At 38.0% G+C, this 27,443-nt stretch overlaps 1 protein-coding gene across 8 annotated transcripts in view; it reads right to left on the reverse strand.

Moving 5' to 3' along the window:
- Window positions 1-420: 420 nt before the first annotated feature.
- The window catches only part of dctn1b (dynactin 1b), a 57,470-nt gene continuing 30,447 nt past the window's right edge, over window positions 421-27,443 (reverse strand). For 6 of the 8 annotated variants that reach the window (XM_036573862.1, XM_036573856.1, XM_036573863.1 and 3 more), the window contains 22 exons: window positions 25,585-25,789; window positions 25,379-25,457; window positions 25,137-25,296; window positions 24,281-24,385; window positions 23,977-24,168; window positions 22,442-22,555; window positions 21,201-21,353; window positions 17,324-17,484; window positions 14,764-14,932; window positions 13,792-13,860; window positions 13,495-13,707; window positions 11,261-11,422; window positions 11,002-11,133; window positions 10,262-10,387; window positions 8,410-8,552; window positions 7,881-8,050; window positions 7,660-7,671; window positions 5,792-5,913; window positions 4,872-5,058; window positions 4,705-4,778; window positions 2,627-2,716; window positions 421-2,526 (listed from right to left, as the gene is read on the reverse strand). In XM_036573862.1, the coding sequence (XP_036429755.1) occupies window positions 2,389-2,526; window positions 2,627-2,716; window positions 4,705-4,778; window positions 4,872-5,058; window positions 5,792-5,913; window positions 7,660-7,671; window positions 7,881-8,050; window positions 8,410-8,552; window positions 10,262-10,387; window positions 11,002-11,133; window positions 11,261-11,422; window positions 13,495-13,707; window positions 13,792-13,860; window positions 14,764-14,932; window positions 17,324-17,484; window positions 21,201-21,353; window positions 22,442-22,555; window positions 23,977-24,168; window positions 24,281-24,385; window positions 25,137-25,296; window positions 25,379-25,457; window positions 25,585-25,789 (2,976 nt within the window). In that variant the 3' untranslated portion in view covers window positions 421-2,388. The remainder of the gene's footprint in view (window positions 2,527-2,626; window positions 2,717-4,704; window positions 4,779-4,871; window positions 5,059-5,791; window positions 5,914-7,659; window positions 7,672-7,880; window positions 8,051-8,409; window positions 8,553-10,261; window positions 10,388-11,001; window positions 11,134-11,260; window positions 11,423-13,494; window positions 13,708-13,791; window positions 13,861-14,763; window positions 14,933-17,323; window positions 17,485-21,200; window positions 21,354-22,441; window positions 22,556-23,976; window positions 24,169-24,280; window positions 24,386-25,136; window positions 25,297-25,378; window positions 25,458-25,584; window positions 25,790-27,443) is intronic. The other 2 variants (XM_036573859.1, XM_036573857.1) reach the window with 1 other exon arrangement.

The following is a 27,443-nucleotide window of genomic DNA, read 5'->3' on the forward strand; positions in this document are numbered from 1 at the left end:
AAATGCTTAGAGTCAGTTCTCTGTGTGGGTTCCTGAGCAGTGAGGATAGAAGGACTCGCTCCAGCTCCTCCCTTTCACTCACTTGCTACTAATGACAACATACACTACATGTCCAAAAGTTTGAAGACACCTGCTCATTCACGGTCTCTTCTGAAGGGTATTAATAGTTGTTTGTTCCCCTGTTTGCTGCAGTGACAGCTTCTTACCCTTCTGGGAAGACTTTACACTAGATGTTGTGAGAATTTGATTGCTGCCACCAGAGCATTCGTGACGTCTTTCCCATGGAGGTTATACAAGCTGTGGGTGTGCAATTAAACACCTGTGTCAGCAATGGGTGTGCCTTAAAGTAGCTGAATTCACCAATTAGAGGGAGTCTAGATACTTTCAGACATGTATCGTCAAATGACCAATAGGAACATCTTTCATTTCTAGCACAATTTATTGGATTTACTTCATTCAAATGCAATATGCCCAACACATTCTTCATCATTGTAAGCAACAAAATGCACTTTACACAATAAATAGGTTAATAACTTACACAGTCAGTAGCAAAGCGAACCACTGATTACTTAAGACCACTTGAATAATGACCTTTGAGCAAATACTGTATATGTTTGCCCTCCCCTAACTGCCCCCTTCCTTCCATAATCATCACTGGCCTTACAAGTTGATCTTCTTCTTTATGCTAGTCATGATCATCCCACATGCTAAGAAGCAAGTTTAGATTATACCTACAAGAAAAGGTTGGATAAAAATGACGTTACGGAGGGGGAACTCTCCACTTACACAGCACAGTAAAGCACATTAAGCAGTTTTGGATTTCAGTAATTTGGTTTGAGTACAATCTTGCTTTTAGTCTTAATGTACCCGTCTCAGTCTCATCCTTCAGAGAACAATAAAATACTGGCCTCATATCGAAATGAATTAAACATTTGCCATCAGCCTATGTTTGTTAATACTGATGCCAACTTATCAGGCAATCCATTTCACCATTTTGTCTCCTGTTGTTTAAACCTAGTCTCCATTTCCTGATTTTACTCAACCCTAATTAAAATCAGTTGGTCAAAAATATATTAAAATGCTCAAAGTGATGCAAGTAAGTCTGATTCATTGTTATTTCCAGCTAATGTAATCCTTTGTGCCATGTGGAATGCTATTCAATAGTTTCTGACATCATACAAAAAGACAAAGAAAGTAAATGGAGAATGAACGACAGATAAGCCTTAAGAACAGAGGTACTTAGACAAACCTGCCCGTTTAATCATAAAAGGTCCTAACAGCCTTTAAACTGCAAGCTTTTCTTCATTCATACTGAACCATTGATGCACCATGTATCAGGTTTGTTCAGCTGTCTTAGTTGTTCTCAAATAAACAGTGCAGTCAGATGAATAATGTTGAATCCTTAAGATTGTTAGCAGTTCATACTATTAAGATTGCTTGTTTTCTTTATCTTTAAATGTTGTGAAGTTAATTAATCCATTCTGAAATATCTTAGAATTACAGTGTATAATATGATGTGATGCTGTAATGATGCTGAGGAAGAGCACAGCGCCTTTTATGGTCACCTTCTAAAATATCAACAGATTTAAATAAAGTCCAAAACTATGTGTTTGACTGCATTAATTCGGCTTCATATGGAAGCTCATTCCTGGCAGAAAGAGGAGAACACTGGATGAATATGATCTGTTTCTGGCAGCAGTGTCAAAAAATGTACTTATGTCAGTTGATGTACTTTTGAGTGTAATTTTGACTTTATATCTTGAAATTATTGTTTTCTCAAAATATTCACTTAGTATCTCAAAATAGTGTTTATTTTCTTGAAATAATGACAATAATAGTAGCTATTTTTTTCAGAAAATTGACTTTCAACAGATTGTGCGGGTCAATGAGTTAAATTTCACAAAAGGAAGTAATTATTTTGGGATAATAAGTCATTATTACAATCATTACTTTGGCAGAATAAGTTATTATTTGAACACAGTAAGACAATATTTTGAGAAAATAAGTCATTCTAAAACAAAATTTTGACATACTTTAGCCAGAAAAACACAGAATGAGAAAAACCGTAACCAATTTTTTCTCTTCTGCCTGACAGAAATGAGTCCATACCTTTGCAAAAAAGACTAATTAAAATATTACACATTTTAATTTAAAATTTGAAATTTAATTTAAAATTAAAATTAAATTATAAACAAATAAATAGATTCGCATTTCATTGGCTGTGTAGATGCCAAGCCTAAACGAAAAACTCTTAACCAATCACTGAGACTGAGACACAGGCTTTGTTTCATTCTTGTCCTTTGATAGCAGCGTTGAGATGCGTCTAGTATAAGCAGGCCAGGTTTTTTGGGAAGTGTTGTGGGGGTTTGATCTGAGGGAAGGACATGTTTAGGTCTGAAGCAGGCGATGCACTCTCTGAAGCTGGGTCTGAGACAGCACGAGCTGGTGAACTTGCTCCTGCCCCCGTGGACACGGTACCATCACACGACCAACCAACACCGCATCCCCCATCTTCTCCTCTTTAGCCTGAGAGAGGTGGAGCAATGTAGAGATAGCAGGAATGAGCGATAGAGAGTCATCTGGTTCTGCTGGGGTCTAGAATGAGGGAGCTGCTTCAGTGTCTTACCTTTACGAAGGAGGAGCAGGGGAAAGTGGCGAAGTCAGAAGAGACCTTAGCGCCAGGCCGCTGAGACACAACATGCTCCGCAACCTCATCCTGAAGGAGAGGGGAAGACGAATGTTAATACAAATCATGCTAAAGGGCCCATATCCCACATTTTCCTTGTATTTTTTTTTGTATAACATTTGTGGTGTTTTCAAACAGGCTGTGTTTGTTAGAGTGCCTTTAACAGATCTCTGCTGGCTGCCCTGTATTGTGGCTCATTTAAAAAGCAGTTCGGGTTGAAACACTCCTTATAACTTCTGAATGAATGGGCAGGGCCAAACTGCTATTAGCTGAATACGTGGAAATATGTAAATGTCTTGGTTTTCTTGACATCACAAAATCAGTAAATTCAAAACAGGCTGTTTTTGCAGCTTAGTTTCCATGTATGAATGTACCTGAAAAAAGCCTGAAGAAGTAGCGCACTGCTAAACTGAAAGCCTGAAGAGGGTAATGGTGGATAACGAAGGGTTGCTAAGCAGATCGCAAGGTCAAGAAAATAAGGCAGGACTCGGGATGACTGGACTACCTTGTATGTTTAGAGATGATGAGTGCCATGATTATGATTAGTCAAGATACAATGACAAAATTCACAGGAAACAAATTTCATTTTCTTAAATTCAGCTTAAAAATATTTTTTGGCATTTGATTGGGTATACCTGTGATCCACCTTGGCCTAACTGTGGCTTAATGTCTGAGAAGTGTTATGCTATTTAGCAAGTTGCTGTGAGTGCATATCAGTAAATACAGGTCTTTTCCCGGTGTGGTTTCTTTTATCTGGTGTATGAAAAAGCCTTTTGGCATGCAGAGCCCCAGGGTGCGCACCCAATTCATCCAGGTGGTAGATCTGGCTGTGGTCTAAATTTTTAGTCCTTATTTAGCTACACAAGTGTTTTTATTCTGCATTACCCCAACTATGTAACTATTCACCTGCGTCCATGCCCATTTCTGCCAACTCACATTGTTGTTTAAGTCACTTGTACTAGTATACACACACGCAGCTATAACCTTACAATTTGCTTAAGGACTTGTCTGTATGTGTAAATATGTTCACTGTAACAACAAAAGTATCCAGACATCCCTGCTAATCCAGCTGAAGCATGCATTGTTGACACAGGTGTTCGGTCGCACACACAGCTTGTAAAATCTTCATAGAAAAGCATTGCCAACACAATGGGACACTCTGGAGCAGCTGCCTATGAGCCTAACATTACCATGCCAATGCCAAATATTGGCAAGTGGCAGTAAACGCCCTCCAGCAATGGGCTGTGGAGCAGTGGAAACCTCTGGGATGAGTTTGAGTGGAGTTTATTATCCACAACTAACCACACAACATCAGTACCTGACCTCACTAATGCTCTTGTGGCTAAATTCAATAAAATCCTTACAACAATGATCCAACATCTAGTGGAAAGCCTTCTTATAAGTCTAGAGGCTGGAATCTATCTATCCATCCATCCATCCATCCATCCATATCTTTCTGTCTTTTCGAGAGGAGGATGGGGAGGTTTTGTGATACCATTTCTCAGCAATTTGAGTAGCTGATAAGTATGCTTGGTTGGTATAGTGTAGTGGGTAACACTGCTGCCCTCTATGCTGTAGACTGGGGTTCAATCCCCTACCTGGGTAAGCACCCTACACTATACAAATAAGAGTCCTTGGGCAAGACTCCTAACACTACCTTTCGCCTACCTGTGTAAAATGATCAAATTGTAAGTTGCTCTGTATACAAGTGTCTCCCAAATGCTGTAAATGTGAATGTTTGCAGGATAAAATATCTGTGTACTTTCTCCAAATTTTGGTAGAAAGCACAGATTGAATTGAGGGAGCTCTGGGTTTGACAAAATACAGAAGGTAATTCACTCCAGAATCATTAATGGCCAGACTTTGCAGATTTATACTGGATTAAAATCACAAATCTCAGTAATCACTTAAATTACTAAGCCACCCCCAGTAATACTAATCTGCATCAAATAGGGCTTCAGGCTGAGCTATTCACAACTTTCTGATGCTTTATGTAAGTGCTTTGATCATGGATTTACCTTCAGTCTATCCAAAGTGTCACTGAGAGACTGCAGCCTTGCGGTCTGCTCCAGGAGCTGGGCACTGGGGGTCACTATAAACACAAACAGGAGCACAATTCATTACGATGAATTATGAATGTGACTGTGCAAATGTATAACCGTCTGAGCCCATTATCATCACTAACCTGGAGATTTTCCAGTAATGTCCACTACTTTAACGTTGGCACTCATCTGCAGCAGCGTTTCCAGCAGTTGGTCAGTTTTTCGGTAGAGGGCACTAGAAAGAACCTCTGGCCTACAGCCCTCCCTCCAGCCAAGCTTAGACACGTTCAGCGGAGGCAGGGAGGCTAACTGAGCACGCATCTTCTCTGCCTGTGGAACGGGAGCATTTACACACGGAAAGCATGGGGTTACGTTTTTCTATTCTGGAAATAATAAAAGACTATTCTAGTTTGAAACACTCTATACTGAAGCAAAAACATTTACATACAGTGCCCTCCACAAATATTGGCACCCCTGGTAATCATGAGCAAAATGAGCTGATTCTTATTTACTTCTCTTTTTGATCTTTATTTAAGATACAATTGTCAGAAAAAATCTTGTCATGAAAAAAATATTTTTCTTAAATCTATGTGTGTCACAATTGTTGGCACTCCTAAAAATTATTAACAGTGAAATCTAACTGAAGTATATTTCCTTCATATTTTATGTTTTAAAGTTCATCTGAGCAATTAGGAACACTTAAATGGACAGCCATGACACATGGTAATATATATGAGATGAAACACAAGCCTAATTTCCTCATTGTTATGAGAAAGACCAGAGAATACAGCAGTGATGTGCGACAAAAGGTTGTTTAGCTTCACAAATCAGGAAACAACTACAAGAAAACAGCTAAACAATTGAAAATGTCCATTTCCACTGTCAGGTCAATAATTAAGAAGTTTAAAACAGCTGCTGATGTTAAGATTGTGCCAGGAATGTCTATACTGGCCTCCAAGGATCATAGATGTGGAATTGCAGACATTATCGAATTCCTACGACTGAGAGGAGGATTCCTGTGTATGAGTGCATGAAAGAGAGAGTGCGTGTAAGAGAAGGTGACCTTCAGGATGTTGTTTTCATTCTTCAGCCGCTTTATGCTGAGTCGCTGAGCTTCAATCTGCTGCGTCAACAATGGAGAATCTATCACCTGCATGCCTCCAGCAGCACACACTCCTACAGCACCTGCAAACACACAAACAGTCCAAATCATCACACATCCATATCGACACTGTCTGAGGAAAAATATACAGTCATAAGCAAAATTTGGGTGCACCTGGTCAAATTACATGTTTTTGTTGATTTTCTAAGTGACAACAAGTAAACACATCCTCTACAGAGACACACTTCTGCACAATCTGATGTACAGTTTTTCCAGTATGTTAAAGTGAGAAAATAAATAGAAATTGTGTGCTTAAAAAAACGGCATATTTAAGTGTGTTACCTGTAGAGGATGTGTTAACTAAGTTTCACTTAGAAAATCAACAAAACATATACTTTGACTGCAGGTGTTCAAACTTTTGCTAACAACTGTAAATACAATACAAAAGTACAGTGCATAAGTCTAAGGCAGCAAAGCACATCATTTAAGGCCATTTATCTTGGCATGAAGTGTGTTTTTGCTCATAAAACCAAATATCAGAATATTAGAATACATGCAAATATAAATGGATTAAAAAGTAAGATTTCTTGATTTAAAAAATGTAGTTGAGCTCATTTTAAGAACAAAGTTTGGTTCCAGATATCACCTGAACCCCCCAACCTTTGCATACATCTGTTAAATAAAGATACTGGATGCTAACTACACTTAGAGCTAGGCTACTATGAGGAAAAGTTTTAAAAAACACTACATACTGTATTAATATTATTTGTATTTATTCTAATATTATTGTTTTATTGTCAATACTTACTAATCAAACGAAAGCATTAGTGTTTAATGTAAACACTAACTGACCAGATAAACAGCTCTTCAAACCTCTCTTTCTCTGGTGCCTAAAACTTTGCACAGTACTGTACATATACAGTTCTTTTCAAAAGTTTGGAATTAATGTTTCAACCAAATAAAACCAAATATAATAAATAAAATACAATAAAACTGAATTCAAATAAATGTATAAAATAAATCAATGTGCATTTTCATAGCTTTAAAGGAATTAGTAGGAAGCTAGAAAGCTGCAAATAAAAATGAAGAAATTTTGCATGTATCGAGAATGACAGAGAAAGCTGTAACCAAGTGATAACAAGATTAATATTCAGAACCACTAATATTTGAACAGTGATGATTCAATATTGAGGTACAAAACTTAAATAAAAATACTGTAAATGATTACAGCATGCGATATATTATTATACAGTATATAATAACCCTAAATCCTTTAAACATCTGAAAATACATTTTGGTGTCCAGTTTACAAGATTTACATCTACATTGTGTAAGTTACTACTGTATATTAAATAATACAAATTATTAATATATAAACTGATTCCAAACTTTTGAATGGTAGTGCATATATACTCATTTTTTTACATTAACAGATGTTACAGAACATTTTCCTTCACCTTTAAAGTTACTATTTCACCATTTCAGAGATAAAGTGACAATATGGAAAGAGAGAGAAGAGAGAGAGAGAGAGAGAGAGAGAGAGAGAGAGCGAGAGAGAGAGAGAGAGAGAGAGAGAGAGAGAGAGAGAGACATGCCATGCAACTAGCAGTTTGAGCAGACTATTTTTAAAGAGTCATCCTTCACTAAAAAAGCCAACAGAGTCAGATCAGAAATTTCAGGCAGCACAAAACAAGAGAGACTCCTATATGAGTCCGTTCAGATAAGTATAAGTCTATTTTACACATAAAAGCCATGCAGACACAGAGCGTCAGAGAGAGCTCAGGAGAGGAATACAGATGTCACCAAACAGATGGACGTCAAAAATGTACCTTTCTGCTCCTCTGTAGGGGTAATAAAGAGAAATGGGGAGAGATATATTAGGCTTAGGTAAAGTGAAAGTGAATGACAGAAAGTGAGAGGGAAGGTGGCTAGGAAAGCTAAGTCATCGTAACCACACATCCTTTAGGGTGTCATCAGAGAATCTGATAAGAGTCTTTCTCACACATATCAGCACACATTGGTGATTACACACATCCTCGTTCTCTCTCACCAGTTGCGATGCCACCAGCCACAATGGATGCAATGCCAGAGGCAGGACTTCCTCTCAGCCCCTCGATGGTCATCTTTGACTGGCTGTTTATGCGCTGCCTCAGCTCTGTCTTCTCTGCCTCGAGTTGGTCTATGTCAGCTTGTAGAGCATCCATAGTCTCCTCAAATTCCCTACCACACACACACGTTAGCGATAAATTTGTGACAAACAGTAGGTTTACTAACATTGAATATTCTACCATGTATTTAACAGTGGTTAGAAATCAATGAAAAGGCCTCAATTAACTGAAGACCCACTATACCAGGGGTGCACAACTCCAGTCCTGGAGGGCCGTTGTCCAATACAGTTTGGTCATTTACCTATTACAACACAACTGATGACACTTATCTGTTAATAGCAAGGTTTAGTGAGTGTGCTTAAGTGGGGAAACCAGCCTTCCAGGACTGGAGTTGTGCACCCCTGCACTACACACTGTTTAGGCCTTGTACAATACAATAATCTTCACTATGGTGCAATTTCACCCTCTTACTTCTCTTTCTTCTTCAGGAGTGCCTGAGTCTCGTTTAGAACAGTCTGGATTTTCTCCACTCGTTCGTCGGCATCCTTCGACGCGCTGTCCAGCTTCTTCTCCAGCAGACTCAGCCGCACATTGGCCTCACTTAGCTCCTCACCCTGCACTCAAAGACATTTAGGCATTTGTTTTGAAGGGAGTGAACATTATATCACACTGATTTTCACATAAATATGTACTTTTATGTAATCATTCATCCTGGCCAATGTGTCGGTCAATATATTCTATACAATTATAGAGTATCTTCATCATATTTGCCCTTATATTATTGAACGTGCAGTCTTGTATCTATTTGGCGTTTGTGTCTATGAGGTTTGTGGTAGGTCTGTGTCATTTTCTGTTTGCGTCAGGGTGACCCAGTGTTGATTAAACATAACCAATGACCATTTGTCTTTTTTTGTCTATGAACCGATCCAAGTCACCGTCAGAATAGTTTTTTGCTCTGTAATGAAGAACCCACAAGTATAAGTACAGTCTGTCTAATTTACATATAATTTGTATACAGCTTTAACTGCTTAGTCACTGTTTGTTGGCCAAAACCTGTGGGTGTTCTCCTCCCACTTCACTCTTTCTCTCTGTCTGTCAGTAGCCCCTCTTTATGTGCATTAGTGTATATATTTGATTCTCTTGGTTGATCTTTTTTGGTCTTTTTTTACCTTTCTGCCTGAGTCTTTCCATGTGAGGCTGTGTGCTCATGAAGATGTGTTGAGATGATCTTTCAGTTTTTATTGTTGCCACCCATTTGTCTAGTACTTATATTAGTTCTCTTCATTCTTTTTCTTTTTCATGCTTTTGCAACACTGAAAAGTGACTTATCTATTACATTTAAAATGTACTTCAAATACATGAGTCAGAAACGTGGCCCATCATAAATACACAGCTTGATGCACAGTCATTCTGCATTAGAGCAGACACAAGTGTCATACCTATCACTACCCTCCGCTGGAGAGCAATTTACAGCATCGTCAAATATTTGCCCAAGCATTTAATCAAGGGAATGGACAGTAAGCTGACCCTTTTCTGTCTAATATGCTGGGGAAAAAGTGACTGTCGTTTACTTTGGATAATCACTGTATCAAGCACTAATACAGTGTGGACTGCATTAAGACATGATAATTATTCTTTTCAAGCTGCTTGCTCATAGAAGGTGGAACTTTGACCTTCTTTGTTTTGCTCTTACCTGCTGCTCCACATGTTTCATCAGCATTAAACTTATTTCAACAGACTAAACGCTGTATTTTTTGTGAGAGCTGGCTTGATGTCATACCCAGTATTGATGTCTATCTGAAAAATCTAGCAAAAAAAACGCTGAAACAGATTATGGTGGTAAAAAAGAATTAATCATATCTGATTCTGTAACAAATCTGGCCTGAACTGCTTGTAGCGCAACAGAACATGTAGAGAACGTCATGCAGTAACAGCAGCAAATTATAGCATAATGTTTACCTAAGCATAACAATTAGCAAACTAAGTATTATATAATTAGAGTGTCTTTATTCTTAACTTGCACATTTGTGTTGATGTTTCTTTATTTCTGTGAGTGAAAGAGTTTAACTGAATAAAAAGGGTGAGGTAGCCATGTTTAAAGCTTGGCAGTTTTTTATTTCTAATATATACCGGATTGGAATCAGTTTGGCTGACACTCACTTTTAATTTAACCAGACAAATCATTATGAACAAATTCTTATTTACAATCTGGTTTCAGTTTTTTTTATATAAATTCGGGGTGTTTTATATTAAGAACCAACCAGGGGCATTTTATACATTTTGCCCATGGCTAGATGTATAATATATATCTAAATAAACGCACCTTTATTTTGAGGGATTTCTTGAGCTCTTTGATGACAGTTTCTCTGTCCTCCAGTTTGAGGCCGAGTCCTTCAGCATCTGTGATCTCTGCCCTCAGGGCAGCTGCCCGCACGTCCACTGGAGCTACCTAGAAAGCCCACACACAAATCAATGGGCTGTGCAGACACCTACACATTATTCCCATCATCATCAACAAATGATTGTGAGAACCAGAAAATGCAACCAACTTCTAAGACTGAACTTTGGAGGTGTGGAAAAATATCCCTGCAGAATGGAAGTCGTAATAAAGGCAAAGTGTGGACACACTAAATACTGAAAATAAAAGGAATTCTATTTAGTTTTTAAGCTTTATTGTAATTTTAGGTTAAATACACATCTGCTTTTTTTCCTAAAAACTTGTATTCAATGGCTGCTTTGACGGAAAATGAAATAAATGAAGGACTGACTTCTGCACAGTACCGTATGTCTACTTTTATCACTGAGGATGTTATCTTACTAGTGTTGCTCTCTTCTGTTCCTGGCTTTGTCAAAACCACCTTTACCACCTTTTCCATCTCCTCATAAACTAAAATGTCTTTCATTCTCTTAAGTCCACAACCCAGTGCTCTAATGTTTTCTTCAGAACATTTATTTGCCACTGTTGCCTTTGTTCATGATGGCGTTGGGGCCGACTCGCAGTATCATATTGTGAAAAGCTCTACATAAATAAAGTAGATGTGATGTGAACTGAACTGAACTCACCCCGCTCTGTGGCTTTTCAGAGTCATACTCCCCCTCCTGCATAGCAGTGGCCATCTTGTTCATGGTTGCTATGACAACACTGCAGGACTGGCGAAGACACTCATAGGGGTTTATACCCTGTGAGCCGTAGATCTGAGCAAGAGATAAACTAAATATAACACAGGTGCACACAAACACACTTCCTTCTCTCACTCATACTGCACACACACACACACACACACACACACACATACACACTCGTACAGACTCATTCACTGACCTGTTCAGCTGCTTTGAAGGCCATGTCCTCCAGCTTAAGGGTGGGTAGACCTTCATGTTCTCCAAGTGGAGCAATGAGCTGAGCGCCTGCTGCAGCTACTTCCTGCAGTACAGCGTTCACCCATGCCAGCTGCCTCCTGCTCTCTGCCAGCGTCTCACTCACCTGCACACGTAAACACAGGCATTTACACAGTGGTGTAACTACGATCTTATGGGCCCTGGCGCAAAAAAAGAATGGCCCCTCAAAAAAATTTATGCTCTCAAGACATGCAACTCAACCCATGAGCATCTAACATTAACTTATATTCTTATGTTTATGTTTCATAATGTAAATAATGATTACCTTATGTTGCACATTAAGGCTGATTGAAAACAGTTACCATGAATGAGCTGCATTATGGATAAGAGGGAGATAAATAGCCATGCCAGTCCATGTACATCAGTCTTAAAGTTCAACTGAAGATAAAATTTACAGCATTTGCTCATATCCAGTGCAACTTACAGTTGATCATGTAGGCCAGGGGTCCTCAATCCTGGCCCTGGATATTTACCACCCTGGAGATTTCAGATCCAACACACCTCACTCTTATAGTCAGATGCCCCTGAAGGCCTTGATTACCTGGATCAGGTGTGTTACATAAAGGGTGGAGCTGAACTCTGCAGGGTGGTAGATCTCCGGGACCAGGATTGGGCATCCCTGATGTAGGCGAATGTACCATTAGCAGTCTTGCCCAAGGACTATTAGTATGGATTGGTATGCTTTCCCAGGCATGGAATGAAACCCCTGTGTGCCACATGAAGGGCAGAATTACTGACTGTACTACACCTCCAGCAAACGTGTTTAGTTTTGTGCTTGAATCGCAAAGCTTATATGGCAAACAATGGTAATGGAAGCTGATAACCACCGTTGTGGAATCAGAACATATTTGGCTCAAGCTGTGTCAAGTTGTTAAGTCATCTCAAGTAGACTTAATTATTTGGTTTATAACGCTGTATGGCACAATGTTATCTATAAAAATGGACAGATACAGTTCCAGATTCAACATATGCTTATCCATTTTTTCACTGAATACCATAACTCAACCAAATACATACTCAATGCGAGAGTGCAAATGCAAAAGTCAATGCCCAGCCAATGCTTTGCTCATGCACAGTCCTTCTGTACAAAATCAGCTTGCTTTTTTATTTTTCTGTGGCAGTGAAAACTTATGGGGGCGACAGTGAACAATTCAGAGTATCTGTAAACAAGATCTACTGTCAACAGCCGCAACAACTAAACATGGGACTAGCAGAGGAGTGAGGGCTGCTTTACTTGCTCTGAAGGCGATGATGTATTATAAACACGTTTATGTGAGTGAGCAATTTTTGCATTAGACTTGTCCAACTGCTTGTCTGCTGTGATGTTTGACTGGAAGTAAACACGCTGGTGGCACGAGACAGTTTAACCCAGCCTGGCAGTTGCTATAGCACCCCTGGCTGTAACACTCAGAATACAGCTTGCACTTGCATTACGTTATGATCTGTGTCATGACACATTTTAGGCCTAACAATGCGCAAAACCATGTTTGTATAGGTCGAAGCGTCTGCACTGGCATCCTTCCGTAAATATGTATCTGGCCTTGTGAATTGCATCATAGCACATTTCAGAAGGCAGTGAGGTGTGAAACGTGTTTGTACAGCTTAAAATGCTTGTGTGAAGTAGGTTTCTTGTCTAACAGTATGTTATACAGTGTCAGAAACCATGTGAGCAAATCTATTTGAAAGTACTTTACAATTCAACACTGTTTGAGGCAAGTGTATGATGAATTACACCGATCAGGCATAACTGCTCATTGTCCATTTTATCAGCTCCACTTACTACATAGGAGCACTTTGTAGTTCTACAATTACAGACTGTAGTCCATCTGTTCCTTTGCACACTTTGTTAGCCCCCTTTTACCCTGTTCTTCAGTGTTCAGGACCCCCATGGACCCTCACAGAGCAGGTACTATTTAGGTGGTGGATCATAGCTGCAATGCAAAACTAAATAAGCAAACTTTTTTCCAAACCGGTCTTGCGTGGCAGCATCTAAGGTAAGTGGAATATTAGGTAAATGTGATTTTTTACACAACTATTCCTTTGAGTGCTAAGTATAAAGACTCTATTCTTTGCAGAACCATCGTCAGTCACATGTAAGTGGTGTGAGTCAGAGTGTATGTGTGTTATGTTGATATGTGTGTGTGGGTGTGTGTGGACCTGAGGGCCGAAGTTGAGAGCAGCTGGGATGCCCGGGGCATCAGTGCCCGGCATGCGGCGGCGGATCTTCTTGCAGAACTGGCGGATGTCACTACAGGAAGTGTCCAGATCCTTCAGCAGCTGTGACAGCTGTGTCTCATCCTGCCCCGCCTGCAGGAAGGCGCGCAGACGACCCACCTCGATCGCCATGCAGTCCAGGGCACTCTGTGTAAACTGCAGCAATTCACAGGTTAGATCTGTTAGTCAGGTGTAACCGTATGTTTAGTGTATGTGTGAATATGAATGTATGTATCTTACTTTAATATGGTCAGCCAGCTGCATGGTGCAGTCCTCAGTCTGTTCAGCTAGATGAATACTGTAGAGGTGCTGAAGGAACAGAGCAGAGTATTACAGAAAAGTGTTTAAAAGTTTGGAATCAATGTTTGCAAAAAAATAAGATCAATCCAGCTGCATATGAATGTATACTATATGTGTGTGTATATATATATGTATATATATATATATATATATATATATATATATATATATACATAATACGCTCCTCTTTTACAACTTCACAAGTTCCAAATAAGTAGCTATTAAGCTGTAAAAAAAACAAATTTAAGAAATGTGAAAGAAGTGTCCAGAATGCTGAACGGAGCTGTAGATGCTTCCAAAAGGAAAAAGAAAGTTGTGTATAATCAAGAATAGTTATAATAAAATGAATAAATAGAAAGTGGTGATATCAAGGCAGATGACTTATTTAATTACAACAAAAGTTATTGTAAATAGGTAATCACTGTGCTTTATATATAATTTAATAATTTATTGTTCCCCAAATTCTCAAAATATTCTCAAAAAAAGGGTGTAATATTTTAAAGGTACTTCGTATTGTTATTGCACATAATTGTACTGTATGGCTCTTATTGTATATAGAATACCAAAAAGTGAAGAGTTGAAGAGTTTAATTGCAAAATGCTGTATATCCATTTGTAACAATTCTAGATATTATGAGTTTTTGAAAAGAATAACAACAATAAAGAAATAACAACAATTTATTAAAGGAAAAATGATAACTTATTAAAATTTTTATGAAAAAGTAATAACAATAACGACTCCCAACAACATAACCCATGAAAAAAAGAAAATTCTAGGAAGTGGTGTGAGTGTTTTGGAACAAAACCCTTCAAATATTAATGTGACAAATGTTTTCACATGGAAGAGAGAGAGAGAGAGAGAGAGAGAGAGAGAGAGAGAGAGAGAGAGAGAGAGAGAGAGAGAGAGCGCTACCTGATAGTATTTAATGGCCTTAGTGAGTGGCTCTACATTCACTGTTTCATCCAGCTGGTCTTTGTGCAGCAGATCGATCAGGAAGTCGAGAGAGCGCTCGTGCACGGACATCTCTGAGTAGAGAGAGCCTACACGCTTATACACCTCAACATCACACTGATTCAGAGCCCTCAACACACACACACACACACACACACACACACACACAGAGTACATATGAGCACACTGACAAAAATGATGTGTTCACTAACAACACAATTTAAGTGTTTTCCTTATTGTGTCAAAAATGTTGTACTTTACTCGAGCGTTACTGATACTGAATACTTGTACATTCACTCAATTACATTCCCAAGAGAAAAAAATGTCCTTACATTTTTATTAAGACCTTCAAAGTAATCGTTACAAATCTCACAGGCCAGATTTTTCTTTTTTCAAATTTTTTCTCTTGCTAATCAGTTCAGTTTGGCAAATGTACTCTACATTATGGATGGAAAAAGTAAAGAGAAGCTACACTTACAGAGTGAATGACCTCTGTCCAGTTTTTACTCAGTTAAAAGTGGAAGTATGGAGCAAAATATAAATGAAAGTCAGAAAGTATCTACACTTAAACACACTTGAGCATATATAAGTAAAAAGCAAATGTTTTAACACATAAATCGAAGGTTTTCCTTGTTTGGTGATGTGTGATGTGATGGTAAAAGTCCTCGCACAAAGATACATTAGCAAAATTGTTGGGCAGTTTCATTTTACAAAGATATGAATATGAATATGGTTGGATGTTTTCATAAAAACAATAAATTCAAAAGCACAGGAACTCATATGACTTGCAAGAGAAAAAGAGAAAATCTCTTGAGATTTTTACATTTAAGGTCTAAATGAAAACATAAGGAGTAAAAAGTATGTTTTTCTCTTGCAAGTGTTATTTAGTAATTGAGCAATTCAATTTCAGTAATACTCAAGAAATGTACAGATCTTCCCAAATAATACTTAAGTATAATACTTCAGTACATACTCAAGTATTTTTCACCTTTGTAAAACATCTAGTTCGTCCAAATTCATGTGTGTAAAATGAAACTGCCCACAACTGCACCAGTTTATGTTTGTGCAAGAAACAGTACTGTCTATTAGCACCACACTCGAGGCCTGCACTGCTGAGGAAGATAGCAGTATAACATGTTTCTGCAGGATGGAAACCAACTGATAATGTCACGCAGTGCAGCAGTTAAGACAATGTCACATTATGCATGCATGTCAACTTTGTCCTAGTGTTTATATGTATTTCCAATTAACACATACTCAAGAGTCTGAACAGGGCTTAAACCTAGCTAGACTGGATTATGTAGACTGTGATTTTCTCTTTCCCAGCATTAAAGTTAAATTATATGTGTTAAAGCATGAACTTTCTACTTTTATGTACTTGAGTATGTTTGATTATAGATACTTTTTGACTCAAGTATATTTTTGGCTCCATATTTTTACTTTTAATTGTGCAAGATTTTGACTGAGCACCCATACCTTCACTTTACACCTCTGTCAAGACCACAGAGTGTCTGACACTGTATGTGTAATTAGAATGCATGATTATTTTAGACATCTAAACACACTGCCTGTGTTAAATAAGATGGTTGTGTTCAAAGTAACACCATGTGTGTTGTTCTTAATTGGACAAACATGTTAATCCCAGGCTTATTGCATCCTGAGGCTTATTCAGTATCTGCATGACGTATTCTGCAAACATTGTTAAAGCTTCAGAACATACCATTCACTGCCCAGTCCTTACTCAAAACCATGTTACGAAAACAGCTTGTTTTGAGTTCATATCTATGCAATGTTATGAAAACCAATATATTTGTATATACAGTCGTATGCAAAAGTTTAAACACCTCTGGCACCCTCCTAGCGTTGATAGCATCGTGTGATTGGGGGAGTCCTAACTAGCGGGTGGAATTGGAAACGACAAAATTGGGGAGATAATTGGGTAAAAATCAAAACACCTCTGGGCAAATAACATGTTATTGATTTTTCTTATTTACTGAGTTGAACATATTGGAAAAAAATAAAAAAAATAATTATAAAATGGGCCATACCTTTTGCACAGGTCACATTTTATGTGTATTTTTCCCACGATTTGTTAAATTCAATAAATAAACAGTAACTGTGCCTTTAAATGTGTAGAAGCTTGTTCTCTGTAAAGGAGGTGTAACTTATTTTCATTTAGAAAATTAACAAATGAGTTTTTTGGTACATAAACCCACACATATGAGTTACACGGGCCTGAGAGAAAAAAATACCTACATAATAACATAAAAAACATAAAATACAGGCCCTTTAAGTTATAGGAGCAATTAAAAAAGAGGTAAACAATAACAGTTTTTAATACATGTTTCTGATTGTGCAGGAAATGAATCCCATCCTATTCAATTAGCTATTATTCACATACATACTTTTGGTATTAACTGTTTGAGTAAGAAAGAGAGAGACTGAGGCAGAAAGAGAGGGAGGGAGAGAGAGGAAGACAGAAAGAGAGAGAGAGAAAGAGAGTGAATGTGTGTAGACGTACTGTTCGTATTTGTGCAGTGTGGCCTGCAGTAGGCTGAGAGAGTAAATGAGTCCGGCGGCGAAGCTGAGCTGTTCCCCCACAGCCCCTCTCATCCCCGGCCTCTGGGAGCAGCTCTCGGTCAGATCAAACTTCTCCTGCGCCTGCTTACTGATCAGCTCGGCCTGCAGCACACAACCACACAACCACGTAGACATCATCTGTCTAGCCTCACATGATTCAGTTCCATTACAATGACACCACAGCCTGTCTGCTTCTCACAGTGTGACTGTCTGAGAGACGTTCAGAAAGAGCCATTATCTCTCAATATCTGACTCCTCTTTAGGTCTCTTTAAGTATCCCTCCACCTCACTCACCTGTAACCTAGCAACAGCTGCCAGCACTTGCAAAAAAAATGAAATTGCAAGAAATTAACTAATGTGATGTCACAGCATCAACAGCAGGCCTACAGAAACGACTCAAGAGTTCATCAAACCTTAAAATTACTTTCAATTTCATTCTGGATAATATTGCAATACCTGCATGTAGGCCCTAGTTCTTCATTCCAGGCCTGGAGGTTTGGTCAGTTTGGTCATTTCCCTACTCAGACACTAATACTACACTTGGCAATTAACAGATGAGTTGAGTCTGTGCAGTACAGCCCTCTAAGACTAGAACTGAAGAACCCAGGTGTAAATCATTTAATAGAACTATTTTTTTCAAGAATATAAATAAACTCAAAAGCTAATAATAAATAAATCAATGATTAAATTATACACTGTCAGAAAAAAAGGTACTGTCCTAGTACATTTTTGTTTATCAAGGTTCAAACGATGTAAATTATTGGAGCCTTGATGAACAAATATGTACCACAAAATGTATCACAGTGATTTTAAGGTCCAAGTGTTCACCCTAAATAAGCTACTTCCCAGGAGAAAAATAAGTATTTATGCTTTTTTCATAATTCAATATGTTGAAACAGAACAATAAAGTAATAATCCTGGAGACAAACAAGACAGAGTGTGTGGAGGCAATACAGCTTAAGCAATATAACTGCAATGGAATTTGGTACAATTATGTTCCCTAACTAGATGTACTGAAGAAGTATCTTTGAGGTTAGCACCCTAGTGACAAGAGGGTACCTGTCCGTGACAGTTTTGTACCTTTTATTCTGAGAGTGTAGTATAATTGTACAAATACACTTAAGGTCATGTTACACAGAGATATTGGCTCGGGTACATAAGTACACCAGTGCCAGTATCACAGGAATAGCACTCACTTTGATTCATTATTGTGTAATTCTTTAGTAAATTATTCTATGCATCATGAATCTTTTTAATTTATTAGAATTAAATTTGATTTGATTATTTTGTTATGATTCAGAATTATGTTTGAAATTGTTACCAAATGTATAGTGTGGAAAAGTAATAGAAAACCGGCATTAAAACAATATATCAAGCTTTTTTGGTACCACTTTACAATAAGCCTATCATTATAGATCATTAATAAGCAGTTATAACACATAAATAAAAAGGGCAGTAGTGAGCTGTTGTATCTGAAGAATATGAATGTGATGAAGCTGACAGGTTTACTGCTGACTGACGGAGAAGACAAACTAAGATAACTAACCAGCATGATCTGAGGTTTTTACTAGTTTAATGAATGTCGGGTCACTCTCTGAAAAGCAACGGGTCACTTTTGCCCTTTTATGTGTTATAACTGCTTATTAATATTAACCTCATTAATAAAATCATTTATAAATCATTAATAAAACCTTTATAAGCTCATATTATAACCTTTTATAATGGTAGTCTTATTGTATGCAGTCAAATGAACTGCTCACACGTACATGATGTACACAATGTTTAAAACTGTTTATCCTGTCTGTTTATTTAAAGAAGGAAAAACACAACAAATAGCATCTGTTCTTTGCTGTGGTTTTCCCCTGTAAACACTACAGTGCGAAAAAGAATCACTCAATTTGTGATGATCACTGATACACCAAAAAAGCAAATATGAAAAACATACTAACAGTTTATGGTGTTCACTTTATAGTGTTTATCAGCATCTCATAGCTCCTCTGGTCTTGAAGACAACCTCACACTGCTTTATCATACTTTCCTAAAGGAACCATCCACAGTGGCCGGATTTTCATCTCCACACTTTTCCCAGTGCTGCCCCACAACATTTCAATGGGTTTTAAATTGTACCTGAATTTCACTGTAATGAATTGTACGGCATTTTGTGCTGTGAAACGTCTTTTGTTGTGGTTTTCCTTCTTCCCTACACAAACCACAGCTTGCACAGAATTTGCAGCAGCAAATAGGGAGGAACATATTACTCCAGTACTGGCTTCCTGTTCACTGCAGAATACAACTTAAAAGTCATTTTACTTGTTTTAAAGCCTTTACTGGACCAGCACCTTCTTATATGTCAGATTGTCCGAATTTGTAAAGGGCCATGTCTAAGATCATCCAACACAGGGTTACTTTCTGTTCCTAAAAATTATGCAAAAGAACTGCAGAGGCTGCGTTTAACGTTTACGCTCCACAACTATGGAACTTCCTCCCACAAGACTTACGGTTCATTTTACTTTAGCTTTTCTCTTCGGTTTCATTTATTATATCAATCTACTTGTTTATGAGCAATTATTTGATTAATTATTTTTAATTTTAGATGTTTTTATGTGCTACAACTCTTTGTTTTCCCATTTCATTATTATCTTCTATACTTTTGCTATAACAGAATTATTTCTTTTTAGAATTTTTATTTCATTTTACTTTTTCTTTTTCAATGTTTTTTTTTATCTTCTCTGCTTTCTTATTCATCTTTTATGCTGGCTTTTATTTGGCTTCCTCTGTTGAGCACTTTGAGCTGTATTTTAATTTATGAAAGGTGCTGCACAAGTGAAGATTATTATAGTTATTTTTGTTATTATTATTATTAGGATAAACACAGCAACAATGGGTGCTACACATATGACAGTGTACGACGTATGTGCTTATAAGCAATTACTTTCAGTGTAGCATAAATTTTATTGAATGTTATTATAGCTGACACCATCTGCTACTGCCTATTGCTATATGGTCGCTGTATATGGCAACATTCCAGCCATGAACATGGTCACTTTTGTACAGCAATATTCCAGCCATGGTCCTCCATCCTGAACTAACCTCTCCAAAAATGTCCACATGCACCTAAGGCTGTACTGCACCTTGCATATTTCTTCTTCTGTTATTATGCTGTTTATCTATATTTTATCTTATGCTATTTTATTTTATTTTACTTCCTTTTTTATTTAGCTTGTAGTGAAGTGCACACTGAATCTTCTTGTACTATTACCATGATAATAGAAATATTCATATTGATTGTAATTGATTCTAACATTCCAAAATCAATGTAGTTTACCACTTCTGTGGTAAGAAAATGGCCAAAGCCCAAAATATAATGGTTTTTACTGATAGTTTTGGCTGGTCAGAGTCCAGATTTACACCCTATAGACAATACCTGACCTCATATTAAGCACAAACTAGCTTGGAAATATTTTTAAACAGTTTGACACCATCAATGCTGAGCGGAACAACATTCACTCTTCTTTCTGTAAAAGGCTGTCTGTACATTTACCAACAAGACTTCCACATTTTGGGAAATCAAAGGGAAGAGCTATCCCATACTAAGTTACTGTTATTTGTTTAATGATGATGTTACTAAGACCATAAAAAGCTTTATGTTTTGCCATTTTGGGCTTGGCCTGTTTTTTTTTTCCTGGGAGTGCACATGTACTTTCTCTGAGTCTGAAATTATAAGTCAAAGATTCGTAAACAGACGTCCAGAAACTCAGTATGCATGCACACACACACACACACACACACACACACACACACATACATACACACTGTACCTTGCAGATGAGTCTGGGAATGAGCAGTAGGACAAGGATGCAGTCGTGGTCTCCCCCGTGTCGCAGGAAGGAGTCTGGCATGAAGGAGGTGAGTAGAGACACCTGCCTGCTTGCCTGAGCCACCTCCATCTTACGCAGCTCCATCTCAATAGCCTGTGATTACAATCACAGAATTCCGGCATTGTTACCATAAACCTCATCTCCACTTAGTACAACTAAAACTGTCAAATTAAACCGCAGATATCATCACTGTCATTTCAAAGCCTTGTTTTCTGTTGTTTTTTTACAACATTTATTATGTGAACATTTCAGGATGAACTGACCACTAAATAAATAAACAAATAAATGAATTACTTGGAATATAATCTCATTACATTATGTACAGTAAAGTTAAGAACGTGTCTCCTTCTCCTGTAAAGAGGTTTACAAAGTACAATACTCCCATACTTGAGTATAGGACGTTTGCTAAAACATTATTTGAGTAGAAGTACTAGTACTCTGTCTATATAACTCTATCAAGCAATATCATGCAAGCACTGTAATAACTCGAATACATTTACTTCTGATACTTATGTATAATCACTAGTATGTCCTTCTGTACTTTTACTCAAGCAGGAAAACAGTACTGTGCAAAAGTTTTAGACACCTTATAAAATGATATTCATAATACTTATCTGGGCAGTTGATTTATTTACTCAGAAAAACACAAATATTAGAATAAAGGCAAATAACATTAATACAATAAATAGTGATTTTATGTCTGCCAGTGTTTTCATTTAACTATTTCCTAACCTCTCCAAACCTGTGGAAGCCTGGTATTAATTATAGATATCATCCAATACCTGGTTCGGCACAATCAGTACGTCACTTAATAAAATCAGAAGTGCTGCTAATGAATGTAACAAATCCATGCACTGGCTGGGGGCATCAAGGAGACGCCTGGAACCAAATCTGTATTTTTCTGTCTAGCTCACAAGATACCAACATTAAAAAAAAGAAATTATTGTTACTTTTCCCTATATCAATGTTTGTTTGTATTTATTCTGATGATAGATGATGACATTACAAACAATAAATACAGTTATTGTCCAGATAAATGTTTTTAAACTATTTGCTTTGTTGCCTAAGTCTTTTGCACAGAACTCTAAAACAGATGTAATGCTTTTTGTCCATCTCTGTTTAATATAACATCATTTGATATGTATGATTTCCAATACAGTTGATTTGTGTTTGTGCCTAACCTTTGCATATGCTTTGGTTTCAGCAAATTTGATCTTAAAGTCGAAGATCTCAGTAGGCTGCTGCTGCGGCTCAGCCGTGGCCTCCTGCTGGCTCATCAGCTCTCTGTTCACCTCCTGCGTGCACACACACACACACACACACACACACAAAACGTCTTTTAAAACCAACAAAAGGTCATCCACACATTTGCCCATTCTTAAGCCTTGTGGTCTGTCTCAGACATTCTTTAGAGCGTATTATTTATTTATGATTCAATTCAGTTCAATAGGTTGATTCATGCTTCAATCCAGTGCCTTATTTACTGAATCACTTAAAAGACTACTGACTGGTTACAGCTTCAGTAAAATGTGTCTAATGTGTAATGTCCTCCCTGAACATTACATATGCTCCACACCTGCTTGCCTGCTTCCTCTAGAAACTTCTATTATGTTTTAAAGTTGTACCAGGTTTATCAGCTACACACATGTTAGAGTGTCTAGTAGATTATATTTCAAATTGGGTCTTAAGGCATTAAATGTTGGCTTACTGGATATTCTTGTGGTAAAACATAAGAAAAGTAAATCTAGTATTGTTTGCCTAATTAGATTGGTCAGGTACCTTCCTTTAACAAAACAATCCAACTCAACCATCGGCTTATTAATGAATTACTCTTATAATATAGTATTCTCTAACTTCTATGAAACTAAAATGTAAGTAATGAAGTTATAAGAGTGAGTATAACAGTTTCTGTCTCCACCCGAGCGTGGGGCATGTACACATTGGTCAGAGTAAATTGTATAGAGTAGAATCACAGCTTTCTGTGTACCATGTTTTCTATCACTGTATAAAAGATGCACAAGGCTTCCTTTTTTGTTGGATGCACTGTGATCTTTTTCCAAGTGAGTGCACAAAGTAACCACAGTTTGGTTCAGTAAGAGCTCATTACTGTTCTGGCTAATGAAAGCAATTAGAAAACACATCAGATGTGTGACTTTTATTCCTATCCATGTTTTTTTTTTCTTCAAAAAAGTGTATGAGACAAACTAAATCAAAATCTAAGAATTGTCAGCTTTGTTAATCACATTTTTATGCATATCAAATAAACACAATAAAAGAAGGTCTGAGAAGCTGCATTATTAACGAAGAAGAGCAGATTAAACACCAGAAATTAGGATTAGAGCAGGTTCAGAGTTCAGAGTTAAATAAAACTGTGGGCAATTTAGTGGATATTTAGTTGAAAGTAACTTGAAAGTACGTTAAGTATCTACAAACAATCTAAAGTTGGCTATTCAAATAAATTGTTACCAAATAGGTTTGTTCTCTCACTGGGCAATGTGGTGAGGTTAGTAACACTCTTACGGGCCATATCATGTATTCTCATGAGCCAGATTTGGCCCACAGGCCACACTCTGGGCAGCCCTGTTTATGAGTAAAACGCTCAATTACTTTAGCCTTTTTCTACTGTTTTTGTGCTTGTTTTATTTGCTCTTTTCCTGTAATTTACACCTTTGAGTGAGTGTGGTGTTGCTGTAGTGTGAGGGTTTTGCAGCAGTACCTGCAGGTGTGCAGTTAGCTCTCTGTATTTTTGGATGGTGTGCTGGTAGTCGGCCACGGTCTCTTGTGCGGCCTCCACGCGTTTCTCCGCCTCTCTTACGCTGGCCGCACTCAGGTCCAGCTGCTCCCTCAGCTCCAGTTCTGTTTCTCGGGCGTTCTCCTGAAGCTCGTCATTCATCTCATTAATGGCCTCCTACAACATAAACACACACACAAATGCATTTGAGTACATCCACAGCTGTACACACTCCACAATCTTTTACATACACTCACACACCCAGGCTGACAGGGGTGCGTCCACTCACCAGGTCAGTGACCGTCTCTCTGAGCTCCCGCACTTTCTCCTCCAGGTCAAGATTCCGTTCTGTCAGCATCTCCACCATCTCTTCTGCTCCGAGTGCAGCATCCACCTGACACACACATACACACAAAACAGATGATAAAAACATCTCATCAAGGCCTTCTCAGAGCACTCTACACTGAGAACCCTATATTGCTTAAACTCTTAACCTAAGGTCCCTCACTCTATTAACTACATAGTCAACAAACAAGTTTCGAAGTAGATACTGAGTACATTTTAAAGTGGGAATAAGTTGTGAACAAAGTCATTCAGAGTGGTTTGATGTGAAATTCTTCATTATAGTTCTACAGAAAAATACAGTCAGAATTGTTCTCAGTGGTGGTGATAGGAACCAAATGTCCACATCGTTTAGTGCCTCTAAAAGCTGCCTCATGCAAAGTTATTGCATTACATGGGTCTGAATACTTTGCCTAATGCTTGAAACATTGTTTTATAACAGTTTTGAGTATTGTTCTGGATAAGAAATAAAATGGCTATATTTGCACAGTAGGCACTGTGAACAATTCGTGAACATATTGTTTTTATAAATCAATCAGATGCAAATGGCCTTAGGTTAACCCTTTAAATGGCCAGGGCCCTCCTAGCTCAGCCAGTTTGCATTGACGTCCCTGTAGTTACTGAATAATAAGCCTTAGTATGTAATAAGCCTGGGATTTTAAGAGCTAAAGAACAAATTTTAAAAAGAAAAGCAAGCACGTTTTATAAACGAGGCCCCTGGTTCCTATCATCACCACTGTAAAGAAATCAGTGTTGGTCAGTTTCTGTGAAAATCAGTGTAATTCCCTTTTAGGATTGTGCACCTGCTCTTTGAGCTCATCTATGGTCTTCTCTGCAAACTTCATCTCCTCTTGCATTTTCTCTTTCTGTGTCCTCAGCGTATCCAGCTCAAAGTTCTTCTTCTCCATCTGCTTCTGCAGCTTTAAATGCTCTTGCTTTTCAGAGGCTGACAAATCACGCATCCTGACACACAAACAAACAAACAAATGAACATCAGTGTGTAGAAAGTTAAAGGTTCAGGCCTTCTTCAGTCTCACATACTCACCGGACTAAGGCCTCCTTCAGACGGGCATTTTGCTCCTCTAACTGTTTCACATGGTAACTAGAAGCTGCTCCATCAGAGCCTGCAGATCAGCAAAACTGAGAATGAGCCAGTGTCCACAGGTGGTCTGTGTGTATCAGAGTTCATGAGCAAAATAACTGGTAATGCACTGTGTGTGTGTGTGTGTGTGTATGACTGAGCGAGTGTACCTTTCTCCTCTATCTCATGTTTAAGGATCTCCAGGTCCATGGTCAGCTCCTCCACTTTCTCTTTGAGGGCGTCGGCCTCCTGCTGCAGAGACTCCGCCCTCTCCTCTGCCATCTCCTTGTCTAAGGTGGCCATCTCAATGGCATCTGCTGTATCGGCCATCTCCTCCATGTAACGCTCCTTCGCCTCCAGAGCTTCTTTTGCCTCCTACAATAAAGGCGTTAGTAAAAATCACTATATGATTAGAGGCCTGTTGACAGGGGTGGAAAATATCTGAGTAATTCAAATACTTTGTTTCTGTACTTAAAGGGCCCATGTCACAGATATCTGAATTTCCTTCACATTTTTTAAATAGAAGAGTTTGATGTAGTGCGTAAACATGACTGTTCTTGGTGCATAAAACCACACAAATGGCATAAAAGAATCTCGGGGGGTGGGGTTAAAATACAATGAACATATAGGATACAGGCCCTTTAAGTATTATTTTGAAAGATCTGTACTTTACTTGGGTATTACAAAAATTGAATTCTCGTACTTTTATCAATTACACATTTGTATAATAGGCATTGTGACCCAAGGGGCCTCATTCATAAAACAATCGTATGCATAAATTTGATCATAAAATGATCACATTCTTGTACTTTTGCATTGAAATTTTGAATTTAAAAATTTAATTCTTGTTCTTTTATCGATTACACATCTGTGAGAAAACCTATGTTTTACTCCTTTTTTCACTTCGACCTTCAAAGTAACGACAAAGTAACAAATCTCAAGGGTCAGAAATTATTTTCTTTTTTTTATTTTTCGCTTTTTCTCATCAGTTCAGCTAAATTCACATCTGTATATCTTATCTCTGTATATCTGCACATCTGAAACTTCTCACAACTGTACTAAGCAGTACAAGGACTAATACTGCTCAATATACACTACCACATTACACGCTACACACATTAATTTATTTGTCAAAACATATTATTTTTTACCTTATTAATCTTTTAGATCCATACTTCCACTAGTAATTTAGTAAAAGTTTGATGCAGTACCTATATGTTCACTTAAGTAGAGTTCCTCTGTACTTTTTCTACCTCTTTCCACCTCTTTGCCTGCCTTAGAGGTCAGTTTCACAATTAAGGTCAGTGTTTGGCCAGAAATCAAATTTAGTAACTTTTCTCCTTTGTTCCAAAAGTAGACAATCAGCCAAGACATGTTTGGTGTCTGAAGTTTGTTTTGTTTGGAGGCACGGGCACGCAGTGGGTTACACTGTCAGCTCACAGCAAGAAGGGCCTGGGTTTGATTCCCCGGCTGGGTGACCAAGGACCTTTCAGTGGGGAGTTTGCATGTTCTCCCCGTGTCTGCATGGGTGTCCTCCCACAGACACATGCAGTCAGGCCAGTCAGAGAAACTAAATTGCTCCTAGGTGTGAGTGTGTATGTCTGTGTGTCTGCCCTGTAATGGATTGATGACCTAACAAGGATGCATCCTGCCTTCCGCTCAATAAGCGCTGGGCTATGTTCCAGCACCCCACGGCACTCAGGAGGATAAGCGGCTTAGATGATAAGTGAGTTGCTTTTTTGGCTTAGCACTGGAGCTGGGAAGCTAATGTAGATAACAAGTAACAAAAGCTCATAGCATTCTGCAAACCTAAATCCTCACACACTTGCCTCAAACTACAACAAGTTGTTAAGTAACCTCAAAGAGTCTTACTTATGTGGTTTCTGACATTGTGTGACATAGTGTTATCTAAACAAATGGACAAAAGAACAAAAGCTTCAAAATGGCTCCTTTACCTCTTTGTATTTGATCAGCTAATCATGTCTTGGCTGATTGACTGTATTTAAGGGAAAAATTGTGTAGATTTGAT

Source organism: Colossoma macropomum, unplaced genomic scaffold, assembly GCF_904425465.1.
Source record: "Colossoma macropomum unplaced genomic scaffold, Colossoma_macropomum, whole genome shotgun sequence".
In the NCBI taxonomy this organism is placed as follows: domain Eukaryota; kingdom Metazoa; phylum Chordata; class Actinopteri; order Characiformes; family Serrasalmidae; genus Colossoma; species Colossoma macropomum.